We start from the raw sequence: 22,415 nt of genomic DNA on the forward strand, positions 1-22,415 counted from the left end.
CGGCAGGAGCCGTTCCTTCCACTCTCTACCAGATGGTGAAATTGGAATATGAAGATCAGGAAATCATAGTCCACGGAGAGGATGAGAAATCGATCTATCGGGACCCGTCGGTCCCATGCCTCGAAGTTAGGGAAGGTAGTGTACATATAGTCTATCAAGTTTTCGAGGTTGTGGTCGCAGACCAATATGAAGAAGGAAGCCCTTGCCCTTAGCCTTTTCTCTCAAAAGCGCCAGTCATGGTTGCCAAGGAAATGATCAGGCATGGTTATAAACCCGGGAAGGGGCTCGAGGCATCATTGCAAGGTATCACTGAACCTATAACCTTACTTGCCACCAAGAAGTTCTTCGGTGTGGGTTTTCACGCCAAAGAAACTGATGTGACATAGGCAAATCAACGAAAGAGCAATGGTTGGGTTTTATCTCAGCAATTCTCCATCTCTACAGAACATTTGTCAGGCCCAAGTACAATGAAGAAGAAGAAGTTGAGGCCTTCACGGTCAAGGAAATTGAAGAAATCTGTGGGGCTATGAGGCAAATGCTGTATGAAACCCACATGGTTCAGCCGGGAGAAGGCTCGAGCACCGCTAAGGTGTTGTATATGGGGCCCAATGCCAAGCTGCAAAACTGGAAGGCTACTCTGTTCCCAATCAGGCGGTAATCCCGGTAGTCTAGTCCTACCACATTTTCTGCATCATGAGTTATTTCAGGGTGTAACTCGGATGTTTTTCTTTTAGTTTCCTGTCTTTAAATGCTAATGTAAACCCTGTTATCTTCAAAATTCAATGAAATGAAATTAATATTTCATCGTTCATCTCTCTTTATTCTTTCTGATTTTGTTACTTTTTCTTATTTCTTCTTTCAGTTCTAATAATGCAGCTTTAAATAACATGACATGCTTGCGAACTTCATGCCCAGATCCAAACATGTTGTCTAATTGTGAAATAATAAATCAAGAAATGGAATATGATGAAGAAGAGGCTTTTAAGGAAATAAATCGAGAATTGGAATAATTTGAGAATAAACCTAAGCCAAACTTAAATGAAACCGAGTCGGTTAATCTGGGTAGCTCTGAAGAAGTCAAAAAAACCAAGATAAGCATTCGCACAGATGAAAGAACAAGGGACGCATTGATCCAACTTTTGTTTAAATTCAAAGATGTGTTTGTTTGGTCATACGATGACATGCCAGGATTAAGTGTCGATTTAGTGGTCCATAAGTTGCCAACCTACCCCGATTATTCCCCTGTCCAGCAAAAACAGAGGAAGTTTAACATTGATATCAGTGACAAGATTAAAGAAGAGGTCACAAAACAGTTAAAGGCGGGAGTGATCCGAGTGGTCCGATACACCACATGGCTGGCTAATATAGTTCCCGTGCCAAAGAAAGATGGGAAAATTCGGGTGTGTGTTGACTACCGAAATCTGAACAAAGCAAGCCCCAAGGACAATTTCCCTCTGCCAAACATCCACATCCTTGTTGATAACTGCGCCAAACATGAAATACAATCTTTTGTGGATTGTAATGCAGGATATCACCAGGTGTTGATGGATGAAGAAGATGCGGAAAAGACAGCTCTCACCATACCCTGGGGCACCTACTGTTACAGGGTCATGCCTTTTGGTTTGAAAAATGTTGGGGCAACTTACATGAGGGCTATGACTGCCATATTTCATGACATGATGCATCAAGAGATAGATGTGTATGTGGACGATGTGATCATCAAATCCAGAACACAGGACGACCATGTTCGGGACGTAAGAAAATTCTTTGAGCGGCTACGTAAATATGATTTGAAGCTAAATCCGACGAAATGTGCATTCGGAGTTCCGTCTGCAAACTCTTGGGATTTATAGTCAGTTGGAAAGGCATCGAGCTAGACCCAACAAAGATAAAGTCTATTCGGGATTTGCCTTCTCCAAGAACCAAGAAAGAGGTTATGAGCCAGCTGGGAAGGTTGAATTACATTAGCCGATTCATTGCTCAGTTGACTTCAACATGTGAACCCATCTTCAAGTTGTTAAAGAAAGATGCAGCGATTAAATGGACGGATGAGTGTCAAGAAGCCTTTGACAAAATCAAAGAATATTTGTCGAACCCGCCAGTCTTGGTCCCACCTGAACCGGAAAGGCCTCTGTTCTTGTATCTGACAGTCTTGGAAAATTCCTTTGGCTGCGTCCTCGGGCAACATGATGTGACCGGAAAGAGAGAGCAGGCCATATACTATCTGAGCAAGAAGTTTAACAGCTATGAAGCCAAATACACTTTATTGGAAAGAACTTGTTGCGCTCTAAATTGGGTCACTCAGAAGCTTAGGCATTACTTGTTGGCCTATACCACTTACCTCATTACCAGGTTGGACCCTTTGAAGTACATATTCCAGAAGCCGATGCCCACAGGGAGGTTAGCAAAATGGAAGATCCTGCTCACTGAGTTTGACATAGTCTATGTCACTCGCACGGCAATAAAGGCCCACGCTTTAGCAGATCACCTAGCTGAAAACCCTGTGGATGATGAATATCAACCTCTGAGTACTTACTTTCCAGATGAGGAGGTGAATTCAATCGAGATGACATCAGAAGACACCAGTGCTTGGAAAATGTTCTTCGATGGAGTTGTGAACGCAAAAGGCGCTAGAATTGGGGCAATCCTGATCTCACCCATTGGTCAGAACTATCCAGCCACAGCCCGACTTCGAGTTTTCTGCACAAACAATACTGCCGAGTATGAAGCCTGCATTATGGGTATGAACATGGCAATCGACCAAGATGTCGAAGAATTGTTAACCATGGGAGATTCAGATCTGATTATCCAACAAGCTCAAGGAGAATGGGAGACTCGAGATGTCAAACTTATTCCCTACAGGCAACATGTGGAAGATCTTAGCAGGCGATTCAAGTCAATAGAGTTCAGGTACATCCCTCGTTGTCACAATGAACTGGCCGATGCACTTGCTACTTTGGCCTCGATGCTATCATACCCAGGAAATGCCCACATTGATCCCTTGGAAATCCAAATCTGGGAAAGGAACGGTTACTGTAATACGGTTGAGGCAGAACCAAGTATTCAGCCATGGTATCATTATATCAAAAGATTTCAGAAAACTAAAGAGTACCCCGAACAAGCCAGTGGGGACCAAAAGAGAACCATCAGATGGTACGCAAGTGGTTTCTTCCTGAGCGGTGATGTTTTGTACAAAAGGACTCCGGACCTCAACTTGTTAAGATGTGTTGATGTCAAAGAAGCTGGAAGAATCATGTATGATGTACACGTAGGAGTGTGTGGACCCCACATGAATGGGTATGTTTTGGCAAAGAAAATCCTGCGAGCGGGCTATTACTGGATGACTATGGAAAAGGAGTGCTTCAGTTTCGTCCGAATATGTCACCAATATCAGGTGCACGGTGATTTGATTCATGCACCGCCTACAGAACTGCATCTCATGTCAGCACCTTTGCCATTTGTTGCCTGGGGTATGGACGTCATTGGGCTGATTGAGCAGAAAGCTTCAAATGGGCATAGATTCATATTGGTCACTATCGACTACTTCACAAAGTGGGTTGAAGCAATTACCCTCAAATTTGTCACCAAGAAAACTGTAGTAGACTTCGTGCATTCCAATCTCATCTGCCGTTTTGGTATTCCTGCAACTATCATTACAGATAATGCTCCAAATTTGAATAGTCATTTGATGAGAGAGATATGTGAACAATTCAAGATAACGCATCGGAACTCTACTCCTTATCGTCCCAAAGCCAATGGTGTCGTCGAAGCAGCAAACAAGAACATCAAAAAGATTTGAGAAAGATGATTCAAAGTTCCAGGCAGTGGCATGAAAAGTTGTCGTTTTCATTATTGGGGTATCACACTACTGTGCGCACATCGGTCGGAGCAACCCCGTACCTTTTGGTTTATGGCACGGAAGCCGTAATACCCGCGGAAGTTGAAATCCCTTCTCTTCAGATCATTGTTGAAGCTGAAATTGAAGACTGTGAGTGGGTCAAAACCCGTTTGGAATAGTTAACCCTGATCGATGAAAAGTGAATGGCTGCAGTCTGCCACGGGCAGTTGTATCAACAAAGAATGGCTCGTGCCTACAACAAGAAAGTGCGGCCTAGAAACTTTGAAGTGGGGCAACTCGTCTTAAGGCGTATTCTCCCCCATCACCAAGAAGCCAAAGGAAAATTTGTTCCTAACTGGAAAGGCCCATACATCATCAGAAAATTATTGCCAAAAGGGGCATTGTATCTGGGAGACATTGAAGGAAATGACTCTGAAACAACTGTAAATGCAGATGCGGTCAAAAGGTACTATGTTTAATCCTTCTGCAGCAATAACATTATCCGATTGGGATGACGAAGGCTTTCATTCTCGCTACCCCAAACACTCCAATCCTTTGCTAACCCTTTGAGTCGTTTACCTTTCTTTCATTACCCTCTTTGGAACTTGAAAGTGTCATTAAAAAAAAGAAAACAAAACAAAACAGAAAATCAAAAGAAAAATCAAAAACAAAGTTTCCTGAACTACGTTCAACTTGATTCCGAAAGGATACGTAGGCAGCCTCTCCCTGGGGTTCAGTCACACCAAAACAAAAATCCAAATTTCCCCAAAAGTGAAACTGGGGCAGACGTTATAATAATTCGGCGATGATCCCGCCCGAACGGTTCCAAATTTGTAATTCGATCCAAGTTCTTTTTACCCAAACCTGTTTCAAGTCCTTTCGATCAATTGGCAAAAGGTTTTTCAAAATCAAAGAACGCAGTTGCTTGGATCTGATGCAATCAAGATGAGAGAAATAAAATGAGAGAGTCTTATTGGTGAAAACCTACGGGCACCATAAGGCAATGGCGAGCAGAGAAATCGAAAATGAGAAAGTCTTGTTAGTGAAAACTCGTAACGAGCACTATAATGCGACGGTAAGAAGAGAAATGAGAGAGATCGATTGGTGAAAACCCATAAAGGGCGTCATCGATCGAAAAGAAGAAACCCCTCACCACCATTGGTATTGAAAGAGTCCTGGCAAGGTTTCTTGGTTTTGAAACACGGGTCGCAATGGGTTTATGAGAATATAGGATATTTGTGCGGATCGGTTGTCTAGTCCAAGAAGTATGTCATGTTTATTTGAAGTCTGCATGCACCTCAGATAAGTCCGTCCTTCCTCCCCGAAAGGGATGCTTCTCTTTTAAATTCATTTTCTTGTCCTTTGTTTAATTTTCCTTGAACCTCTTTCGGTCTAACTCTGTTCCGTAACTAATACAAAGAAAAGGTGGCAAGATTGGTTTTACAGAGTTCTACTTGATAAAAACCAAGTCCAAAGAAAAGTACCCCAGCCTCAGCGGGTGCATCAAGTCGATCCCGACTGACCATAATAGCCGATGCTCTAAAACCATAGTTATTAAAAATGAAAAGAAATTCGAAATCAAAGCCCTAGAGGTGGATTAAAGTGAAAGGGACAAAGCCCCGCACGATTGAACCTCCATTTGGAAAGTTTGAAAAGTTGAGTTCCTCGGTTTTAGGAGAGAGATCAATCTTCAGCAAGCAGCACAGGTTCTCACCAAAAGAGCTAGGCCGAGATTAAGTGATCAAAAACAATGAAGGCCACAAAACCGACCACCGTTTCAAACTAACAGTTGTTCTTTGTTTGAAAAATTGAAACATGTGCAATCCAAAGCAACCATGCAAAAAGCAGGTGCAACCAAAAGGAAATGTGCAAGGGTTAGAAATAGCTATGCTGCAATAATCAACCCAAAAGGGAAGTCTCTTCCCAATTCTTTCCTGCATTTTTTACTCATTTTCTTAAACTCAAAAAAAAATGGAGATTGATAAAAAATAAAAATAAAAAGAAGAAGAGGAGAAATTCAAAATCATGGTAGCATAGGGTCTCCAATCTCTAGCTACGTCCTTTCCAACATAGGATCTCATTCTCTAGTCGATGCCAGCATAACCTGGTAATCTTTTCCCACCTAGGGTCTCATTCCCTAGTCACTACCAGCATAACCTGGTAGTCTCTTTTAGTATTGAGTTTCACTCTCTAGTTGATCCCCGGCATAACCCAAGGACCTTTTCCTTTCTCCAGCATAACTCGATGACTTTCCCGGCATAACCCGTGGATCTCCCCGGCATAATCCGAGGACCCTTTTTCTTTTCCGGCATAACCCGATGAACTTTTCTGGTATAACCCGTGGACCTCCCCGGCATAACCCGAGGACTTTTTTTTTCTTTCGCGGCATAACCCGTGGACCTCCCCGGTATAACCTGAGGACCTTTTTCTTTTCCGGCATAACCCGATGACTCTCCCGGCATAACCTGTGGACTTCCCTGGCATAACCCAAGGACCTTTTTCTTTTTCTCCCGGCATAACCCGTGGACCTCCCTGGCATAACCCAGGGACCTTTTTTTTTCTTTTCTCCCGGCATAACTCGTGGACCTCCCCGGCATAACCCAAGGACCTTTTTCTTTTCCAGCATAACCCGATGAATTTTCCGGCATAACCCGAGGACCTTTCCTTTTTCCGGCATAACCCGATGAATTTACCGGCATAAACCGTGGACCTCCCCGGCATAACCCGAGGACCTTTTTTATTTCTGGCATAATCCGATAACTTTCCCGGCATAACCCGATGACTTTCCCGGCATAACCCGTGGTCTTCCCCAGCATAACCCGAGGACCTTTTTCTTTTCTGGCATAACCGGAGGACCTTTCCGGCATAACCCGATCATTTTTCCAGCATAACCTGGTAATCTTTCCAACTTGGGGCCTCCGATCCCCATTTGATTTTATTTTAGATATAGGGTCTCCATTCCCTAATCTCTTTTTCTCTGGGATACAGAATCCCGATTTTATTGCTTTCAATAAAGAAATAATACAGATTTTGCTGCAATAACTCACAAAATTTTCCTAGTGAAAACTGGGGCAGAAAAATTTCATTCGTTTGTTTGTTTTGGTGCCTAAGCAGGTTTTTACCTTGAGGGACAAGTTTCGAGGTGACCAAAAGAAGAAGTCTCTTTTCAAATAAAAGAAAAGAAAAACAAGAAAAAAGAAGTGAGCTCTAAAGTGCAGAAGCGGAGAAAAGATGCGGACTGCTCAAGATAGGATTGAAGTCACAAGCTTCGCATGTCCTGCCTTGATCCAAAAGCTGAAGAATGAACCAGCGATTGCAGCTAACGAGCATCAAGATTCAGATCGGAGTCCAACAGCAAGAACCAGCTAAGACTCAAGATCAAGCTTCAAGAGACTTATAGATGGGAATCTTGTAACTCATAGTTGATAGGCTTAGCTAGTTTAGCTTTTTATGTTTCCATTTTTTTTTTGTGTAATAAGGAGCTCAGCAAGAAGAAACAGCAGCAACAGCAGTGAAACCACAGTTTTCCGGTAATCCCAGCTACCAAAACTTTCAGAACTACACCGACCTGATTCCTTTATAGCCAAGGATATGTAGGCAACCTCCGAAGCAAGGTTCGGTCAAACTTTTTCAAAATGCTTCCAAATGAAGTTTCAAACGGGCAAAAATTGCTTGTAATTGCTCACTTTATCTTTGCCCGAAAACTCTTCATGTTTTCGAGCAAAGAGGGGCAGCTGTGAGCAGCTTATTTTTTACCATGTTTGAATTTATTCCTACTTTTCTCTACTCACTACCCACTTTCCCCACTTTCTCCACTCACTACCCACTTTCCCCATTTTCCCCACTCATTTTCACCACTCTCCCCACTTTCTTCACTCACTACCCACTTTTTCCACTTTCTACATTCACTACCCACTTTCCCTATTTTTCCCTCTCATGTTCCCCACTCTCCCCACTTTCTCCACTTTCTCCACTCACTACCCACTTTCCCCACTTTCTCCACTCACTACCCACTTCCCCATTTTCCCCACTCATGTTCCCCAATCTCCCCACTTTCCCCACTCATGTTCCCCACTCTCCCCAGAAAAATATTTCCTCCACCCACTTTTCATCATTCTCTCTACCTATAACACACACATCAAGACCTCACCTTAAAAAAAATTATATATAGAAAATGGCGCATTTTACAAGGGAGCTCTTTTCTTCTTCTTGGATTTTTTTCTCCAAGCAACAGACAAATACAACAGATCTCACCCTTTCTTCCCAAGAAAAATGGCCGCACACACTCATTTTACTACGGAAGCTTTTCTGAAAATGCACACCTGAATTCACACCCAACATTTGAGAGACTCACTTTGAAAATTTCTTCACACTCAAAAGAGCTGAAAGCAAAGGCTTCAAAATTCAAAATTTTCAGCTGGATTCGGGTAAAAGTTTGTTGCTCTGTTGCTACTGTTGAAAATTGCTTCTTGAGCTCCTCATGTGATTTGGATTTTTCTTTTCTTTGGCTTATCTCTTGGTGCCCGCTTAACTCTATTAGGTCAGTCTCAAATCCTTTGTATTATGTTTTGCTGAACGGCTATATAAAGTTATTGAATTCCTTTTAGATTTTTGAATTTGCTCAAAAATACGATTTCGGCTATTCTAGTGTATCATGGATGAATGTTTGGTTTCCATTTGAATAAAGTAGTGTAATGAATCGAAAATGTTAAAGTTTAGATTAAATGTTGACGAAGTAAATGCCGTAAAGATTTTGGAATCTGTTATTTGCTTTGGGAGTCTTTACTCATTTTCTTTAATTTCCACTTCTTGTCATCGAGGAAGAGAGTAAAATCCAAGCAAATTTGCTCTTAAATCGAGGATCTGATAGCCAGCAATGGTTATCTTTTAATAGCAAACAAGCCGTAAATGATATTCTATACTCCACTTTCAGAAATAAGATAAGCGGCATCATGAGGTATATAGTTTTTTTTAGTAGCAAAAATACAAAGATATATAGTATCACATGTTTCAATTCGTAGGCATAATGATTCCTCAATAGTTTGTTAATGAGTTGTTTGTGCACTCCAGCTTTTACAACCACAATCTACTTTATTTATTTGATTAGTTTAACGTCAAAATTTGCCCCCCTATCCTCTCTGCCTCACGTTTTCTGGTTCTTGGACTTTTTGCCTCCTGATTTATCCAATCCTTTTTTTACTAGTCTATGTATTTTCATGACTTGTACATTAAGTTACATAAGTCGAGCAAATTTAAATATATATCTTCCTTTTTTACAAAAACTTTTGAAGTATGTATATGTTCGTGTATGTATAAAAGAGATAGAAAACGCAAGCTAAAAAAATAGAAATTGGCTTGAACTTTCGTAGTTTACTTTAGGTGCGTTAATTGAATAATTGTCATAGCTACGGGTACGGTTCCCGTAACGTAGTTTGTGACACCTAGTTACTAAAATCCGGGGGTACAGTTATGTGACCCGACCACAATTTAATCTTTAAAAAAAATTAAACATGTTGTAGATCGTGAGTACGGTTCTCGTGACATAATTCGCAATATATAACAATAATTAAATAAAAGTGGTTATAAGGTAAAAATGCACAATAGTTTAAAACATGTATTAAAATCAGATAATATGCCAATTATAATAGTTTAAGCGACTGTGCTAGAACCACGGAATCCGGGGATGCCTAACACCTTCCCCTGGGTTAACAGAGTTCCTTATTCAAAATTTCTGGTTCGCAGACTTCAAAAAGGAAAGTCGAAATTTTCCTCGATTTGGGATTTAAAATAAATCGGTGACTTGGGACACCAAATAAACTATCCCAAGTGGCGACTCTGAACAAAATTGAATAAATTAATCTCATTTCGAATAATGTCACTTTAATTGGAAAAACTCTCTTGTACTACCTTCGGGTCTGTAAAAAGGAGGTGTGACAATGACAAAATCCCTTCAGATCTTCAATTCTTCCTTAGTAAGAAAAGATTAAATATCCTAACATCAAAGACAGGAAAATAACAATGCATATTATAACTCTTAAAGATCCAGCCTAGGGTTCTATACTAATCAATACATGGAAATCAACGAACCAAAATGTATCACGGCGATTCCAGAAATACTCAAAGAAATATGCTTCATCTTAAAACCCCAAATGAACAGTTTTAATTAAATAACTAAATGCAAAGTTAGCCTTCCTAAATGGCTCTTCCCATGCTTAATTCACCACAAAAGCAATGAGCAAATAGAATGAGAAAAGAGATAACCAGAAAATGCAAAACTCTTCAATTAAGTTCGTTTGGAATTGAATACAAATGAATCCGGCAATGAGTATTTGAAATAAACAACGTCAGATAAACAGGAACTGAACCAGCAACCAAAAACTCGAACAGCAAACCCGATTTCGGCTCAATCGATCTCCATGTTGAAACCAAAATTACAAAAAAAACGGAACAATTTTCTTTTCTTCTTTTGTTTTGAACTTTCAGATTTTTAAGTAAATTGAGGACATGAAAGAACTGAATTTTTATATATATATATATCTTCTTTGTGGAATCGAAAAGAAAACCGAAAAAGAAAAGCTAAGAACAAACTCTAATCCTCTCATCTCCAAGACCGTCCCCCCTTTTCAATGGAGAAGAAGGTGTATATATTTAATTTTGTTGGAGGTAAAGTTGTATATCTCCCCGTTCCTCCTCCATTCTTTTGCCTAAAAATAATGTTCAACTTTTCCTATTGTGTCCCACTCCCTCTCTCTCTTCCCCAAAATTCTCTCCTCTTCTCGAAATGATGTCCCCACTCAAACTTTTCTCCTAAAAATCTCTCTTTCACTCAATGATGTCCTCCACTTCCTCTCTCTTGATTTTTATGTACATGAGGCTAGATTAATTGTGTGTTTGCTTAATTATAAGCTTGCATAGTGCTCTTCTTATTTGTTTTCTCGTCTTTCTTCTGCCGAACCGACTTGTGAGTGTGTGCATTGTGAGGAATCTTTTTTGAGTATTTAAACTTACTTGGTAAAAGAAAGAAAAGGAATCTTAAGAATAAAATAGGGGAAGGTCACACGTGAATATGGGTGAGAATGGAAAAATGGGATCACTACCAACTTCATTTGTTTCCTTTCACTTTGCCTTTTGCGTCATTTTCTTTCCGGTTTTTCCTTTCTTTTTGATTTTTTTATCTTTTAATATAAAAATAAATTAAAAATAGCTTTATAAAGATACTAATATATTTGAGATAATATAAAATATTAAGAGGAGACATATAGTTACTATATTAATTAAATTTAAATAATACTCAATATATACTAAAATCTTACAACTTAAAAATCACATTAAACTAAGTAAAATATTATATATATATTTTTGAAACTTTCTTACTATCTCTTCTTTTCTTTTGATGCCAAGACTATTTTTGTATCTTTTAATTTTATGAAAAGTAAGAAAAATTAAAAGTTGATAGTAAAAACCAATTACCTAAAATAATTGAAAATATTTTTTGTAGTTTTCATTTTTAAGATAAAATAAAGCAAATTTTTAAAATAATCAAAATAGCGATATTAGGCCTAAAAGTATTCACAACAGCCATTGACAAATTAAGACCTCCGGTATGTGATGATGGCTCCAGTGCCTGTAAAAACCCATCAACAACTCAATATGCTGTCTTATATATTGCTCTTGCAGTAGCATCTCTAGGGGCTGCAGGTACACGTTTTACTATTGGATCCATGGGAGCATATCAGTTTGACCAGTCTTTAACTGGTACACATTCACCTTATACACATCCATTGTTGTAAGCTCCACAGCCCTTGTCTACATTGAGGACAATATTAGTTGGACCTGGGGTTTTGCCATCTCTTTAGGTCTTAATATCCTCGCCTTAGCCATTTTTCTATCTGGGATACGTTCGTATCGCCATGTTAAGGAACAAGAAGGCAGCCCTTTTATCAATATGGCTCGTGTTGTTGTTGCAGCCATTCAGAAACGGAAAATCCCCCTGTTTGAGCAAAGTCACCGTTACTATCATGATCCAAGTGATAAACACAAAAATATGGTCTCTCCTACTCCTACCTTCAAGTAAAATCTCTATATTAATTCTTTCTTGTGGTTGAGCTACTACTCATGCTCAAGGGCGGATCTAGGACGGGTTATGTGGATTCAACTGAACTTATTACTTTTAATTCGAACTATGTATACATATAATAAGATCACAATTATCCTGAATCCACCTCTTAGATTCGCCTCTGCTCATACTAGTTTGCTAATGAAGCTCTCTTATATAGGTTCCTCAACCGAGCAGCCTTCATCACTGTGGGAGACATTAAATCAGATGGCTCCATTGAGAATACCTGGAGACCATGTACAATCCAACAAGTAGGAGATTTGAAAAGCTTGATTAAGCTTGCTCCTTTGTGGGGTAGTGGATTATTTTTATCCACTCCTCTGATCATTCAGTCAAGCCTGCTAGTACTCCAGGCTCAGAAGATGGATCGTCAAGTGGGACACCATTTCAAAATCTCAGCAGGTTCTATGTCAGTCTTTGTGTTTATATGGTCCGTATATCAATACCCTTCATTGACAGATTGCTCTACCCTTTTCTAGCTAAATGCTCCCAATTTTCTCTCACACCTCTTCGGCGCATTGGAATAGGCCATGTACTAACGATACTTGGCATGGCCATCTCTGCCTTGGTGGAGTCAAGGCGGCTGAGGCTCATGAGATCCCACCATCTCCAAGGCCAAAATGGTGCCATTGTTCCAATGTCAGTCCTCTGGCTAGTGCCACAGCTAGCTTTTAATGGTATTGGAGAAGGATTCCATATTCCCGGACATCTCAGGTTTTACTACCAAGAGTTTCCTGCATCCTTGAAAAGCACCTCAACTGCAGTAGTTGCAATGTTCATTGGTATCGGATTCTACATGGGGAATACTCTGATTGATCTGGTTCAGAGAACAACGAGATGGTTGCCAGACAATATCAATGATGGAAGAATGGATAACATCTTCTGGCTCTGTTGTTTCCTGGGATCAGCAAATTTCATGTATTACCTCGTGTTTGCCACCTTCTACAAATATAGAAATATAGGTGACAAACCAAATGATGCGCCCAGTAAATGATACTTATTAGTACAATTCAAGAAGCATGGATTGGATAAGCTCCGCGGCGGATTTCCAAGCTTAGCTTTGTCTTCAACAAAGATCAACTTTTCATGAATGAGATATTGCTCTTTACATAAAATAAATAACAAAGGAATCTTTTAATTAAAAAAAAAAAGGAATCTTTTAAAGTCGGTGTGCAAAGAATTAAATATAAAGGGTGTAAATCGTGTATTTGGAGAAATGTATCAGTTAGCAACTTTTCTTGCTAAGCAGTGTTAAGCTAAATCAGAAACATGTTAGTGGTGAATGAAAGAATTTGGATGAGACCAAGTTTAGCCAAACAGGAATCAGGACTCCGGAGGCATATTGTGATTGAACTTTGTACAGTCAAAAGGTCCAAGTTGATTGTTTTTCTTTTTCACCTGCAATCAAAGAAAGATAACAGCTTAAGAAACTAAAATGAAAGCTGCACAACATGCAAGATAATGATATGCAACAGCCTATTTTACCATTTCTACCAGTCAATGGCCCTAGCAATAACTCAGAGCCCGTTTGGCCAAGCTGCCAAAATACTTATTTTGAGAACTGCTTTTCAAAAAAGTACTTTTGAAAAATTACAGTTTGTGTTTGGCCAGTTCATTTGAGAAGTACTTTAGTAAGCAAATTCTGTTTGAACAATCTTTTCGAAAAGTATTTTTAAGTGTCAAATTACGGAAAAAGACAGTACATATTCAATTTACAAGTGCGTAGTATATTATTTAAAAGAGAAATGAATTTAAATATTTATTATTAAAAAAATTAATTAATTTTTCTTTTTATTTAATGGGAATATAAAATATAAAGTAAAAATATATATTAAAGATTTTAATCAATATATATTAGTTATCCAAAGCAACAATATTAGGTATCCGGTATTACTTATTGTTTACATTAATGATTTAAATATATCAAAATATAGTCATTCCGTATAAATTTAGAATCCACTTCATTAATCCTATATAAAAAAAAGAGATCTATTTATGGTGGAGAGACTATTTTAAAGAAGAATAGGAGAAGGAGAATAAAATACAATAGAAATAAAATAAATAAAAAGAAAGGGATGGTAGAAACAAAAAAGATAAAGGAAAAAATAAAAATTTTGAAGGATAATTTGAAAAATATAAATTTATAGTAAGTATACTTTTGTCTTAAAAAATTTAATTTTCTGCTTCTGCTTCTACTTTTTGAAAGAAGCTAATTTGAAGCTTCTTCCCAAAAGTAGAAAAAATGCTTCTGTTGCTGCTCAAAAGCACTTCTCCATCTTGGCCAAACACATCAAATCTCTAAAAAAGTACTTGTTCTGACCCAAAAAAAAATACATTTGGCCTCCCAAATGCTTGGCCAAACAAGCTCTTATACTCCTAGTAATCAAAATATAAACATAGTTGGGAAAGTCCTAGTAAAAGCTACCATCTTTTACCGGTGGAACTTCAAGCGATGAATTTAGGACATAAATAATGATGGAGACAGGATTTTCGCTAAGGGGGTCCAAAAAAGAAAAAGTTATAAAATTAAAATAGACTGTGGCCAGTAGGAATTGTACCAGCAACCTCACAAAGGTTTTGAACCCCTTTAACCACTGAGCTATGCTTTAGGGTTACGTCAAGGAGATTTAAAATAAAATATATAGATGCACAAATGTATTTTGCCTTATATGTACAGTGTAATTTTCCGGCAAAGGGGAACCCCTTCCGCCCCCTAAATCCGCCTCTGATGATGGTTTCTAGTATACACATACCTTCCTAAATCTCTACTCTTGGAACATCCAGAAATAATTAATTTGGTTTTAACATTTTTACAAGATTAAAAAGAATAAATACCACCTAAATAATATTGTTAAAGTTGCAATCAGGATCACAAGTAAAACAAGATATTCCTGATGTCCTCTCAGCATCCGGCTTTTTTTTAAATTAAATCTTTAACACTAATGACAAACCCCAGCATTTTTATTAGTTCGGGAACAATATGAACAACATTATAGCACATAAACCCCATTTATTTTTCTAATATCTTTTTTCATGTCAGCTTTGCCAATCATTTTAAAGGCCGAAATAGTGTAGTTCTTTTTTTCTTTTTTCCTTTTTTGCTACTGGCATTTACTGTCAAAAGATGTGTTGAATTGTATAGAAATCTGTACAAATTAATACGTTATATCAAACTTTTAGAGGCAACTTAGTGTGATTTTATTATTTTGTTGTTACTTTTATAGATTTCCCATCGGAGACTACTGCATCACGTCGAGGCTTTGTTTAGTGTAACATTCAGCTATCAAAATATTTTTAGCTGATGACAAATCACTGTGTGATAAGTGTTGTGAAAGGTTAATCGTAGTTTTCAAGATCCTACAATCCTATGATTGAGCCCTAACCGGTTATAAGGTTTATCACTTACATGAAAATATACTGAACAAACGATTATACAATCTATCACTTAGAATTAAGATGCATTTTACTATAGTCATCAAAAAACTTTCTAACAAAAACTTAAAGTGAATAAAACTTCTTCCATAAAGTACCAAAACGCATTTCTGTGGGGCAGTATGGTGCACTAAGCTCCTAGTATGCATGAGTTCAAGGAATGGCCAAACCACATAGGGTTTATCGTACCTAACCTTACCAAAAGATATTTCTAATTTTGTAAAATGATTCTCAGCACCATTATCAATTACAAGGTTAAGATTAACTGTTCTCACCCTAATTTGTAGCATATCCCAGTGAAATATGTTTATCTATAATGAGACAGAATAAAGTTGAATGCATTCTCATTCTAGCTAGTAGAATACATGTTAGATATGGCATAGGCAACCTCAAACAAGAAAACAAGAATCTATAAATAGTGACATACCGGAGACCATGGGCTTGGCTCAGGCAAGGATTTCTCTTGGGGTGAATTTTGTACAGCACCACCTTTCATGGTTAAGATATCCTGTAAAATCAGAATACAAGAGTCGATTACATAACCTACAGGTATTTGATCACCACTGAACGAAGCTCAATCATTTTTCCGATAGATATTCACAGCAGTGGAGCTTGACACTCAAGCCAAGTTTGTCCCACTGCCTAACCTAAGATTCGGAACTAAACTTTAACTACGTAGCTTTTAGGGAGGTCAAGCTAGCTGACTTCTCTGGACCTATTAATGGATGATTTAGGCTTTCATTTTATGAATACAGAGGTATGCTCACTAGAGAATATGATGAACAGCTAATATCTAGTCAGTTGTTCTTTAACAGCACCAGCTAAAAGTGAAGGTTCTAGATAAATGTGTGGAAACAAACTGCTCAGGAAAGTGAAGATTTTGTCCTGGAACTAATAAAAGTATGCTTCAAATAATTTGGAGATCACAACAGATTCAGGAAATCAAAGCTTAATTATATTTGGCTTCTTTTAGACAGATCACAGTATACAGTTCATTTTCCAGAAAGAAATTACCTCCCCAGCAGCTTCCATTGCTGCCAACCATTCATCAGAAAATGGAACTGCATCCCGTGGGGGTAATATCAAAAGATTGCCTTCCTTCAGACAGTTCTCTGTATTCTTGCTGCCATCAATAAATAGCAATTCTCTAAAAGATTGTAATTTGTGAAAGTCCAAGTCTAGAAAAACCAAAGGAGTTCTTTGGGATTAGAAAAATCTTTGAAATACTTACACTGGCAAATTGGTGTTATCATTTCTGCACTGCTCAGTATCTTGCAGTCCATGGAAAAGTTCATTGTGAGAATTCTCACTTCCACTAGGCTTCCCAGTTTCAGATTCCTTCACCACAATATCTTGATTCAATATGTCAACTACCTTTCTTTTGATTCTTGATGAGGTCTGTTCCCCTTCAACAAGTTCTATGCAATCAATTGTCACACTTGCTGTATGGATTTTACTTGTCGATGAATTAAGTTTCAAAGATAAAGATTCAATTGTCGCCGGATATGATAGTCGATCCTCAACACCGTGGATAACATCCAGTTCATCAGCAACGTTGCTGCTCCCATGAATCAAAAGTGACTCCTTGTTCAGAACGCTTGGGCTTTCTAATGCACCTTTATCAAAACTTCTTTGTGCTGGAAGAGCATCTTGAAAATTCTCCAAGGCATTGCTGCTTTCGCGTTTGATAGGACCTTTTCCAGGCAACAGCTGAGCATCGTTGGCGTGTAACTCCAGATGTGTATCCTCCATCTGTAAGATATTCGTGAGTGCATTTGTTGTCTTTCCAACTTCATTAGCTTGCCTTTTATCTCCAAGCTGTGGTGGAGTAATTAGAATCTCTAATACAACCTTGTGATACCCCAGTTCTGTTGGACTAGAAGGAATGAAATCCGCATGGCGGCACTTTTGCGACTCTTCAACATTCAAGCTTAATGGAGACAGCATACAATGCTTCATCTTGATTATCTGATTACCATCATTAGGCTTGTTAGGTGAATCTCGAATTTCAAATTCATCCATTTCTTCCAAGAGAAAAACGTCTTTGATCAGTTTGTTACCTTCACCCATTGGACCAAGTATACCTAATCCAGTTACATCTGGCGTTCCCCTGGAAGATGAACCAAATTCCACAGAGGAAGTTAAATTACCCTCATTTTGACAGTTTGATGAATCGCGAATTTCAGCTTCATCCACTGCTTCCAAGACAGACTCTTTAATTGGTTTTCTACATTCGCCAATTGAACCAGTTACAGCTGATACCATTTCGTTTGTTGTTACACTAGATGATGAACCAAACTCCAGACAGGAAGTTAAATTACCAAGAAATTTATTATGATTAAACTCTTCATCTGTTGGATGATTACAATTTTCAGCAAGAGTAACTTTGCTAGAACCAAAATATAAGATATCTGCAGGATCTTCTCCTGCTGTAATGTTATTACTCTCCAATTCTGACTGAGCACTTTTTACATCAAATCTATCAAAACCACATTCATCTTGTCGATATGGCGGCGCAGATAAACCAGTTTCAGCAATCTGTCCATCTTGGCTTTGATCTATACTCACATGCTTACTAAGGGACTGATCACCTGAATGCAATACATTCCTACCCTGGGACTTATGTTCTGAGTAAATTGAAACCCCACCAGGATTAGTCTTGCAATTTTCATCGGATAAAGTTTCACTTGAGACCTCTACTACTAAACCTCCTGTTTGTGCTCTATCAGTGATCTGCTTGGTAAAATCTTGTTTCAGATTCTGACAATCTTCATGCTGAGATGCAACTTCTGAATTCTCCATCTTTTCTTCACTAAAGTCCGAACATGTGAGATTCAAGGACTCACAATTTCCACTTCCATTATACCTTGGTTCTCGATGTGCTTCATTCAAATTGCTCTTCATCTTCATAATCTGCTCATCGTTATCGAAGATCCATTCATCTTCAGCTGCAAAGGACTTGACCTTTTCAAATTCTTTACCAGGTAAATTATTACAGCTTCCTATATAACCTTCCTCCCTCACCTCCCCACTAAAGTTAATCATGTTCCCATACTGTGAACTACAAATTGAACCATCAGTTACTGAACAAATGCCAGATTCTTCTGCTTCATTTGGATTGCTAGTGGCACCTTCCAATCCACATAGAACTAGAGATTGCGCATTGTATCTAGCTTGTGTAAAATAAGCCTCTCTAAAATCTGATCCGGCAGAGCTTTTGTTTTCTTTAAAACCAGGGATGGAGTTCATGAGATCATCCTCTTTGTTAATATGTTCATGTTTTCCAGTTTGTGGTGGATGCTGCTTGCCATTCATCAGCAATTCTGCATCCTGAAGTTTCTTCTCTTCGTGCTCGATGTGATGCGGTAATTTTTCGTCAACATTATCAGCAGGATTTCTGAGCTTATCACTGACTGGATCAAGCTTCATTATAACACTTGATATATTCGATCTTTCCACACGGTCTCCTTCCAAGCCTGTTTTGATTACTTTGCAGGATGCTGTTGAGCTTTCTGATTCCAATCCTAGGATCCTACAGTTTAGATTTGCTAAGTTGACCTTGCTTTCTTGTGTTTCTAGTGCCTCTGGTGGCCTCCGATCACCAGACCTTTCCGACGGGCACATACTAGACTCGGCTTTCAACAGGCGACGTGTATCTGAAGCTTTTGTCTGCAATCACCATATTGGTTGGTTATGTCTTAAACAAAATGCTATGTTGTGAGCATCAAGCAGCCTATGCACCTTAAGTAAAAAACCTAATGCTTTGCCAGAATAGTGCTGGTAATACCTGACAAAAATATCCTAATGAAGGTGAAGGCATCCGCAGACCCGATGGTTTCATGGCTTGTGCAGGCAGGTATTGCATACTGCTAACAGCAGTAGGAGTGCTTTGAGGAAGACGAAGTGCAACTGGTGTACATCCATCGTGACTTTGAGATGAATGTGCTCGGCTAGATGAAACTGTGGCATCTGGATTCATCTCCAGAGCAGTACTGGTAGCTTTATTAACTGGTGGAGAAGATTCAGTTGATGCATGTAATTTCGATGTTGATTTCTTCTGCACAAATTAGAATTGAGCAAAAAGGAGGGGGCAAGATTGTATGATTCTGTTGGTTAACTACCAAATATATTGAATGTAATCCAAGCTAAATTCTTTAGTATTGTGTTGCGTGAACTTTGAACAGTTCTTTTGAGTTCTTAATCACACGGAATTCCTCTAAAATTTTGAGTTCAAATTTTAATTTTTACGCCATTTCCCCTTAAAAGATGTGATAGAAATTAAACCTTGAGCTTAAACTTGAACTGATGCTTACATCATTTCCTCTGAAAATGCATGATGAAGATTTATCCTTTAAAGGTTCAGCATCAGGCTTTGCTTTCTCTCGGCTATTTCTCACTTTTCTAGAAGAGCTCCTTAATCCCGCATTCTTCCGAGTACTAACAGCTGCATGAGAAAGGAAAATGAAAATATAAAGATGATGCTCTTATCTGTGGCGCAAATACAAAAAGTATTTTTGCATAGCAGATTGTTATGCCTTCTAAAAGTTTGACAAGGGTATAACTTGCTTGAGTTATTACAACACACTTTGAAACATCCAGTTTCTATGATTGAAACGGAAACAATTACGCTCAGCAGAAGCCAGATGGATAGACAATAAATATTAAAGAGATTACCAGAATCAGTCACTTGATGCTTCAAATGACTTGTTCTTGGTATAGTACTCTTAGAACTTGTGGGCAACGAACAAGAACTTGGCTTTGAAACTTGAAACTTCGGTAACTTGGAATCCTTGGTTGCAGATTTTCCATGATTCATGTTTGCAGGCCTTTTTAGTCTAAAATGATATTAAGGCTCATCATCTGTAAACCTCCATATAAAGCAACAAAAGAAAAAACTAACCACTTCTTGGAAAATAGTTGAATCTCAAATATATCTAACATGTGCAAGGATACGAAGGTGAAGCCAAAGGTCGAGAACAGCCACTAGATTTGGAGACATTTCTACCATTACGGGACGCTAGCATTTTACTTGAGGCCTGAAACCATTCAAGAAAAAACTAAGTAAACAACAAACTGAAATAGGATGCACATCATCACAAGTCACCGCCAAAGTTTATGAGCCGAAAAGTTACTGCTAGTCATAAGCTGAGATCTGACCTTCCGCTTATCTTCTTTTAAAGCTACAGATCGAATTCCTTTAAGCGTACTCTTTTTGTTCGAGTTCAAATAAGCTGAACTAGCATCATGTAAGGAGTCATTGGAAGTTGGATTTTGCTCTTCTTCATTGATGGTGAACAAGGGCTCTCCGCATGTGTTAACTAATGTTCCGCTAAGCAGAGAAAGTTCTATTGGATCCAAAACACCTAAACAGAAGAAAGAATAAAGTAGGTTTTTTCTGTAATCAATCCCCTGCAGTATTTAACAAATTTTTCTACATTGACAAAAAGAGATACTAATTGTACTGTAATCATATATACCTTCTTCAGTAGAAAAGGCTCGATCCCATGCTAAACTTTTCCGCAAATTGTAACCACCACCCCTTTTCTTCCTCTTCATATGCAGTGGTTCAATGCTCAGTTTAGGCACTTCTGCTTTGTCCGTATTGATATTCTCTTTATTGCTGCAACCTCTACGATAGGAAGAGGAACAGCCAGGTTTTACTGGATCAACACGACCCTCTAGCCCTCCTGCAACGTGATGAAATCTGTAAATAATTACTACTACCAATTATACTACTCTACGTATCAATGCAGACAGGGATGGCAATGGGGCGGGGTGGGCCCGGGGGGCGGTTTTCTGCTTAATTTTTTTCTAAAACAAACTAGTTTGACATTTTATTATTTATAAAATGGAGAGTTTAATAGAATCACATAAACATAAAAGTGAGAGATCGCTGATCTTCCAAAATAAATGGGTTACTATCATCCTATTACTAATAGGATATGTTGACTTATGTAATATCATTTTGGTGAAACTTATGCAAATTGGTTAATTATAAATCAAAATAGTATTCGTGCTAGCGAAGAAGAATGTGAAATTGCAGTTGAAATGATTGCTTTATTTCAAAAAAGATAAAATTCAAAGTTGCCGGCATTAGACCCGCAACCCGCCCCGTTTAAAAATTTTAAAAAATATTTTAACCCGCCCCGGCCCATTGCCATCCCTAAATGCAAAAAAAAAAAAATTGTATTCAGAAACAAACTATACTTGATGGAAGTAATTTAAACAGGCTAAAAATGCGGAACCTAATTAACCCTACGAACTCATTATGACCTATTTTTCATAAAATGGAAAAATCCAGATATATCTAAACAAGATGAAACTTCTAGAAAGAAAAAAAAAATTAGTGAATCTCAATTGAAACTTGAAAGACAGAAAAATAGAAGAGAAAAAGTGGAAGAACTGACTCAATGGGGAAATGAAATTCGAAAAGGGAGTGAACTCGTTGGGATTGGTATCCTCCATATGAGGGAGTGGGGTGAGTAGAGAATCATCTTCACCGGAGATTTCAAGGAGGCGTAGATCCGACTCCATTTTTCGACCTTTAATTCGATGCTCAAAATAGTTGAATTTGCTTTATCCCGTACTGAAGAAATCATCAAATTGTGTATTATTATTACTATTATGTATACTACTTGTTACGAAGGAGGTAAATTGTGTATGGTTAAGGGGAATGGGGATTTTATTCTTTGGTTTTGAAATTGGGGCAAGCGGGAGGAAGGGGTCCCAAATGTAGGACAACTGACACGTGCCAATGCCAAATCTAGAAAGTTGGGTAAATCATTTATAGCAAAGACACTTAAAATGATCAGAACTATTATTTGAAAGTCAAACACTTTTTATTAAGAAAATAATATATTTTTTACTGATTTCAATTGTGAACTGCAGTAACTTATAATAGTACTACTTTTTTATATAGTCTCAAAGTATGAAAAGTTTATTTTAAAAGAATTAGACAATTGTTATTCAAATTAAGACAAAATTAATTAGTTTGACTTTCATACTCTTAACCTAGGCTATAATTTATTT

The 22,415-nt window shown here is 38.2% G+C and overlaps 2 protein-coding genes across 2 annotated transcripts; one reads left to right on the forward strand and one right to left on the reverse strand.

Annotated features, from left to right (window-relative positions):
* Positions 1-11,581: 11,581 nt before the first annotated feature.
* On the forward strand, positions 11,582-12,948 carry LOC107779516 (protein NRT1/ PTR FAMILY 2.4-like). Its single transcript, XM_075219511.1, has 3 exons — positions 11,582-11,908; positions 12,115-12,356; positions 12,434-12,948. Exons 1-3 carry the CDS (start codon positions 11,784-11,786, stop codon positions 12,946-12,948), a joined length of 882 nt encoding a protein of 293 aa, XP_075075612.1. The 5' UTR covers positions 11,582-11,783.
* A 112-nt stretch (positions 12,949-13,060) lies between these two features.
* LOC107779515 (uncharacterized) lies at positions 13,061-22,054 on the reverse strand. Its single transcript, XM_016599965.2, has 11 exons — positions 21,794-22,054; positions 20,864-21,073; positions 20,544-20,749; positions 20,340-20,422; positions 20,061-20,221; positions 19,700-19,830; positions 19,174-19,443; positions 16,618-19,055; positions 16,401-16,509; positions 15,814-15,894; positions 13,061-13,352 (listed from the first exon to the last, which is right to left on the reverse strand). The coding sequence occupies exons 1-11, from the start codon at positions 21,918-21,920 to the stop codon at positions 13,278-13,280; spliced, it is 3,891 nt and encodes a 1,296-aa protein (XP_016455451.2). The 5' UTR covers positions 21,921-22,054; the 3' UTR covers positions 13,061-13,277.
* Positions 22,055-22,415: the final 361 nt, after the last annotated feature.

The sequence above is a fragment of the Nicotiana tabacum genome, chromosome 8 (assembly GCF_000715075.1).
Source record: "Nicotiana tabacum cultivar K326 chromosome 8, ASM71507v2, whole genome shotgun sequence".
Classification (NCBI taxonomy): Eukaryota; Viridiplantae; Streptophyta; class Magnoliopsida; order Solanales; family Solanaceae; genus Nicotiana; species Nicotiana tabacum.

Coding starts and splice junctions, on each gene's coding strand:
- LOC107779516 (XM_075219511.1), top strand. CDS start 11,784: ATGGCTCGTGTTGTTGTTGCAGCCATTCAGAAACGGAAAATCCCCCTG. Junction 11,909..12,114: donor TCTCCTACTCCTACCTTCAA/GTAAAATCTCTA, acceptor TCTCTTATATAG/GTTCCTCAACCGAGCAGCCT. Junction 12,357..12,433: donor CCATTTCAAAATCTCAGCAG/GTTCTATGTCAG, acceptor ACCCTTTTCTAG/CTAAATGCTCCCAATTTTCT.
- LOC107779515 (XM_016599965.2), bottom strand. CDS start 21,920: ATGGAGTCGGATCTACGCCTCCTTGAAATCTCCGGTGAAGATGATTCT. Junction 19,831..20,060: donor GCATCAAGTGACTGATTCTG/GTAATCTCTTTA, acceptor TTTCTCATGCAG/CTGTTAGTACTCGGAAGAAT. Junction 19,056..19,173: donor CATTAGGATATTTTTGTCAG/GTATTACCAGCA, acceptor TGGTGATTGCAG/ACAAAAGCTTCAGATACACG.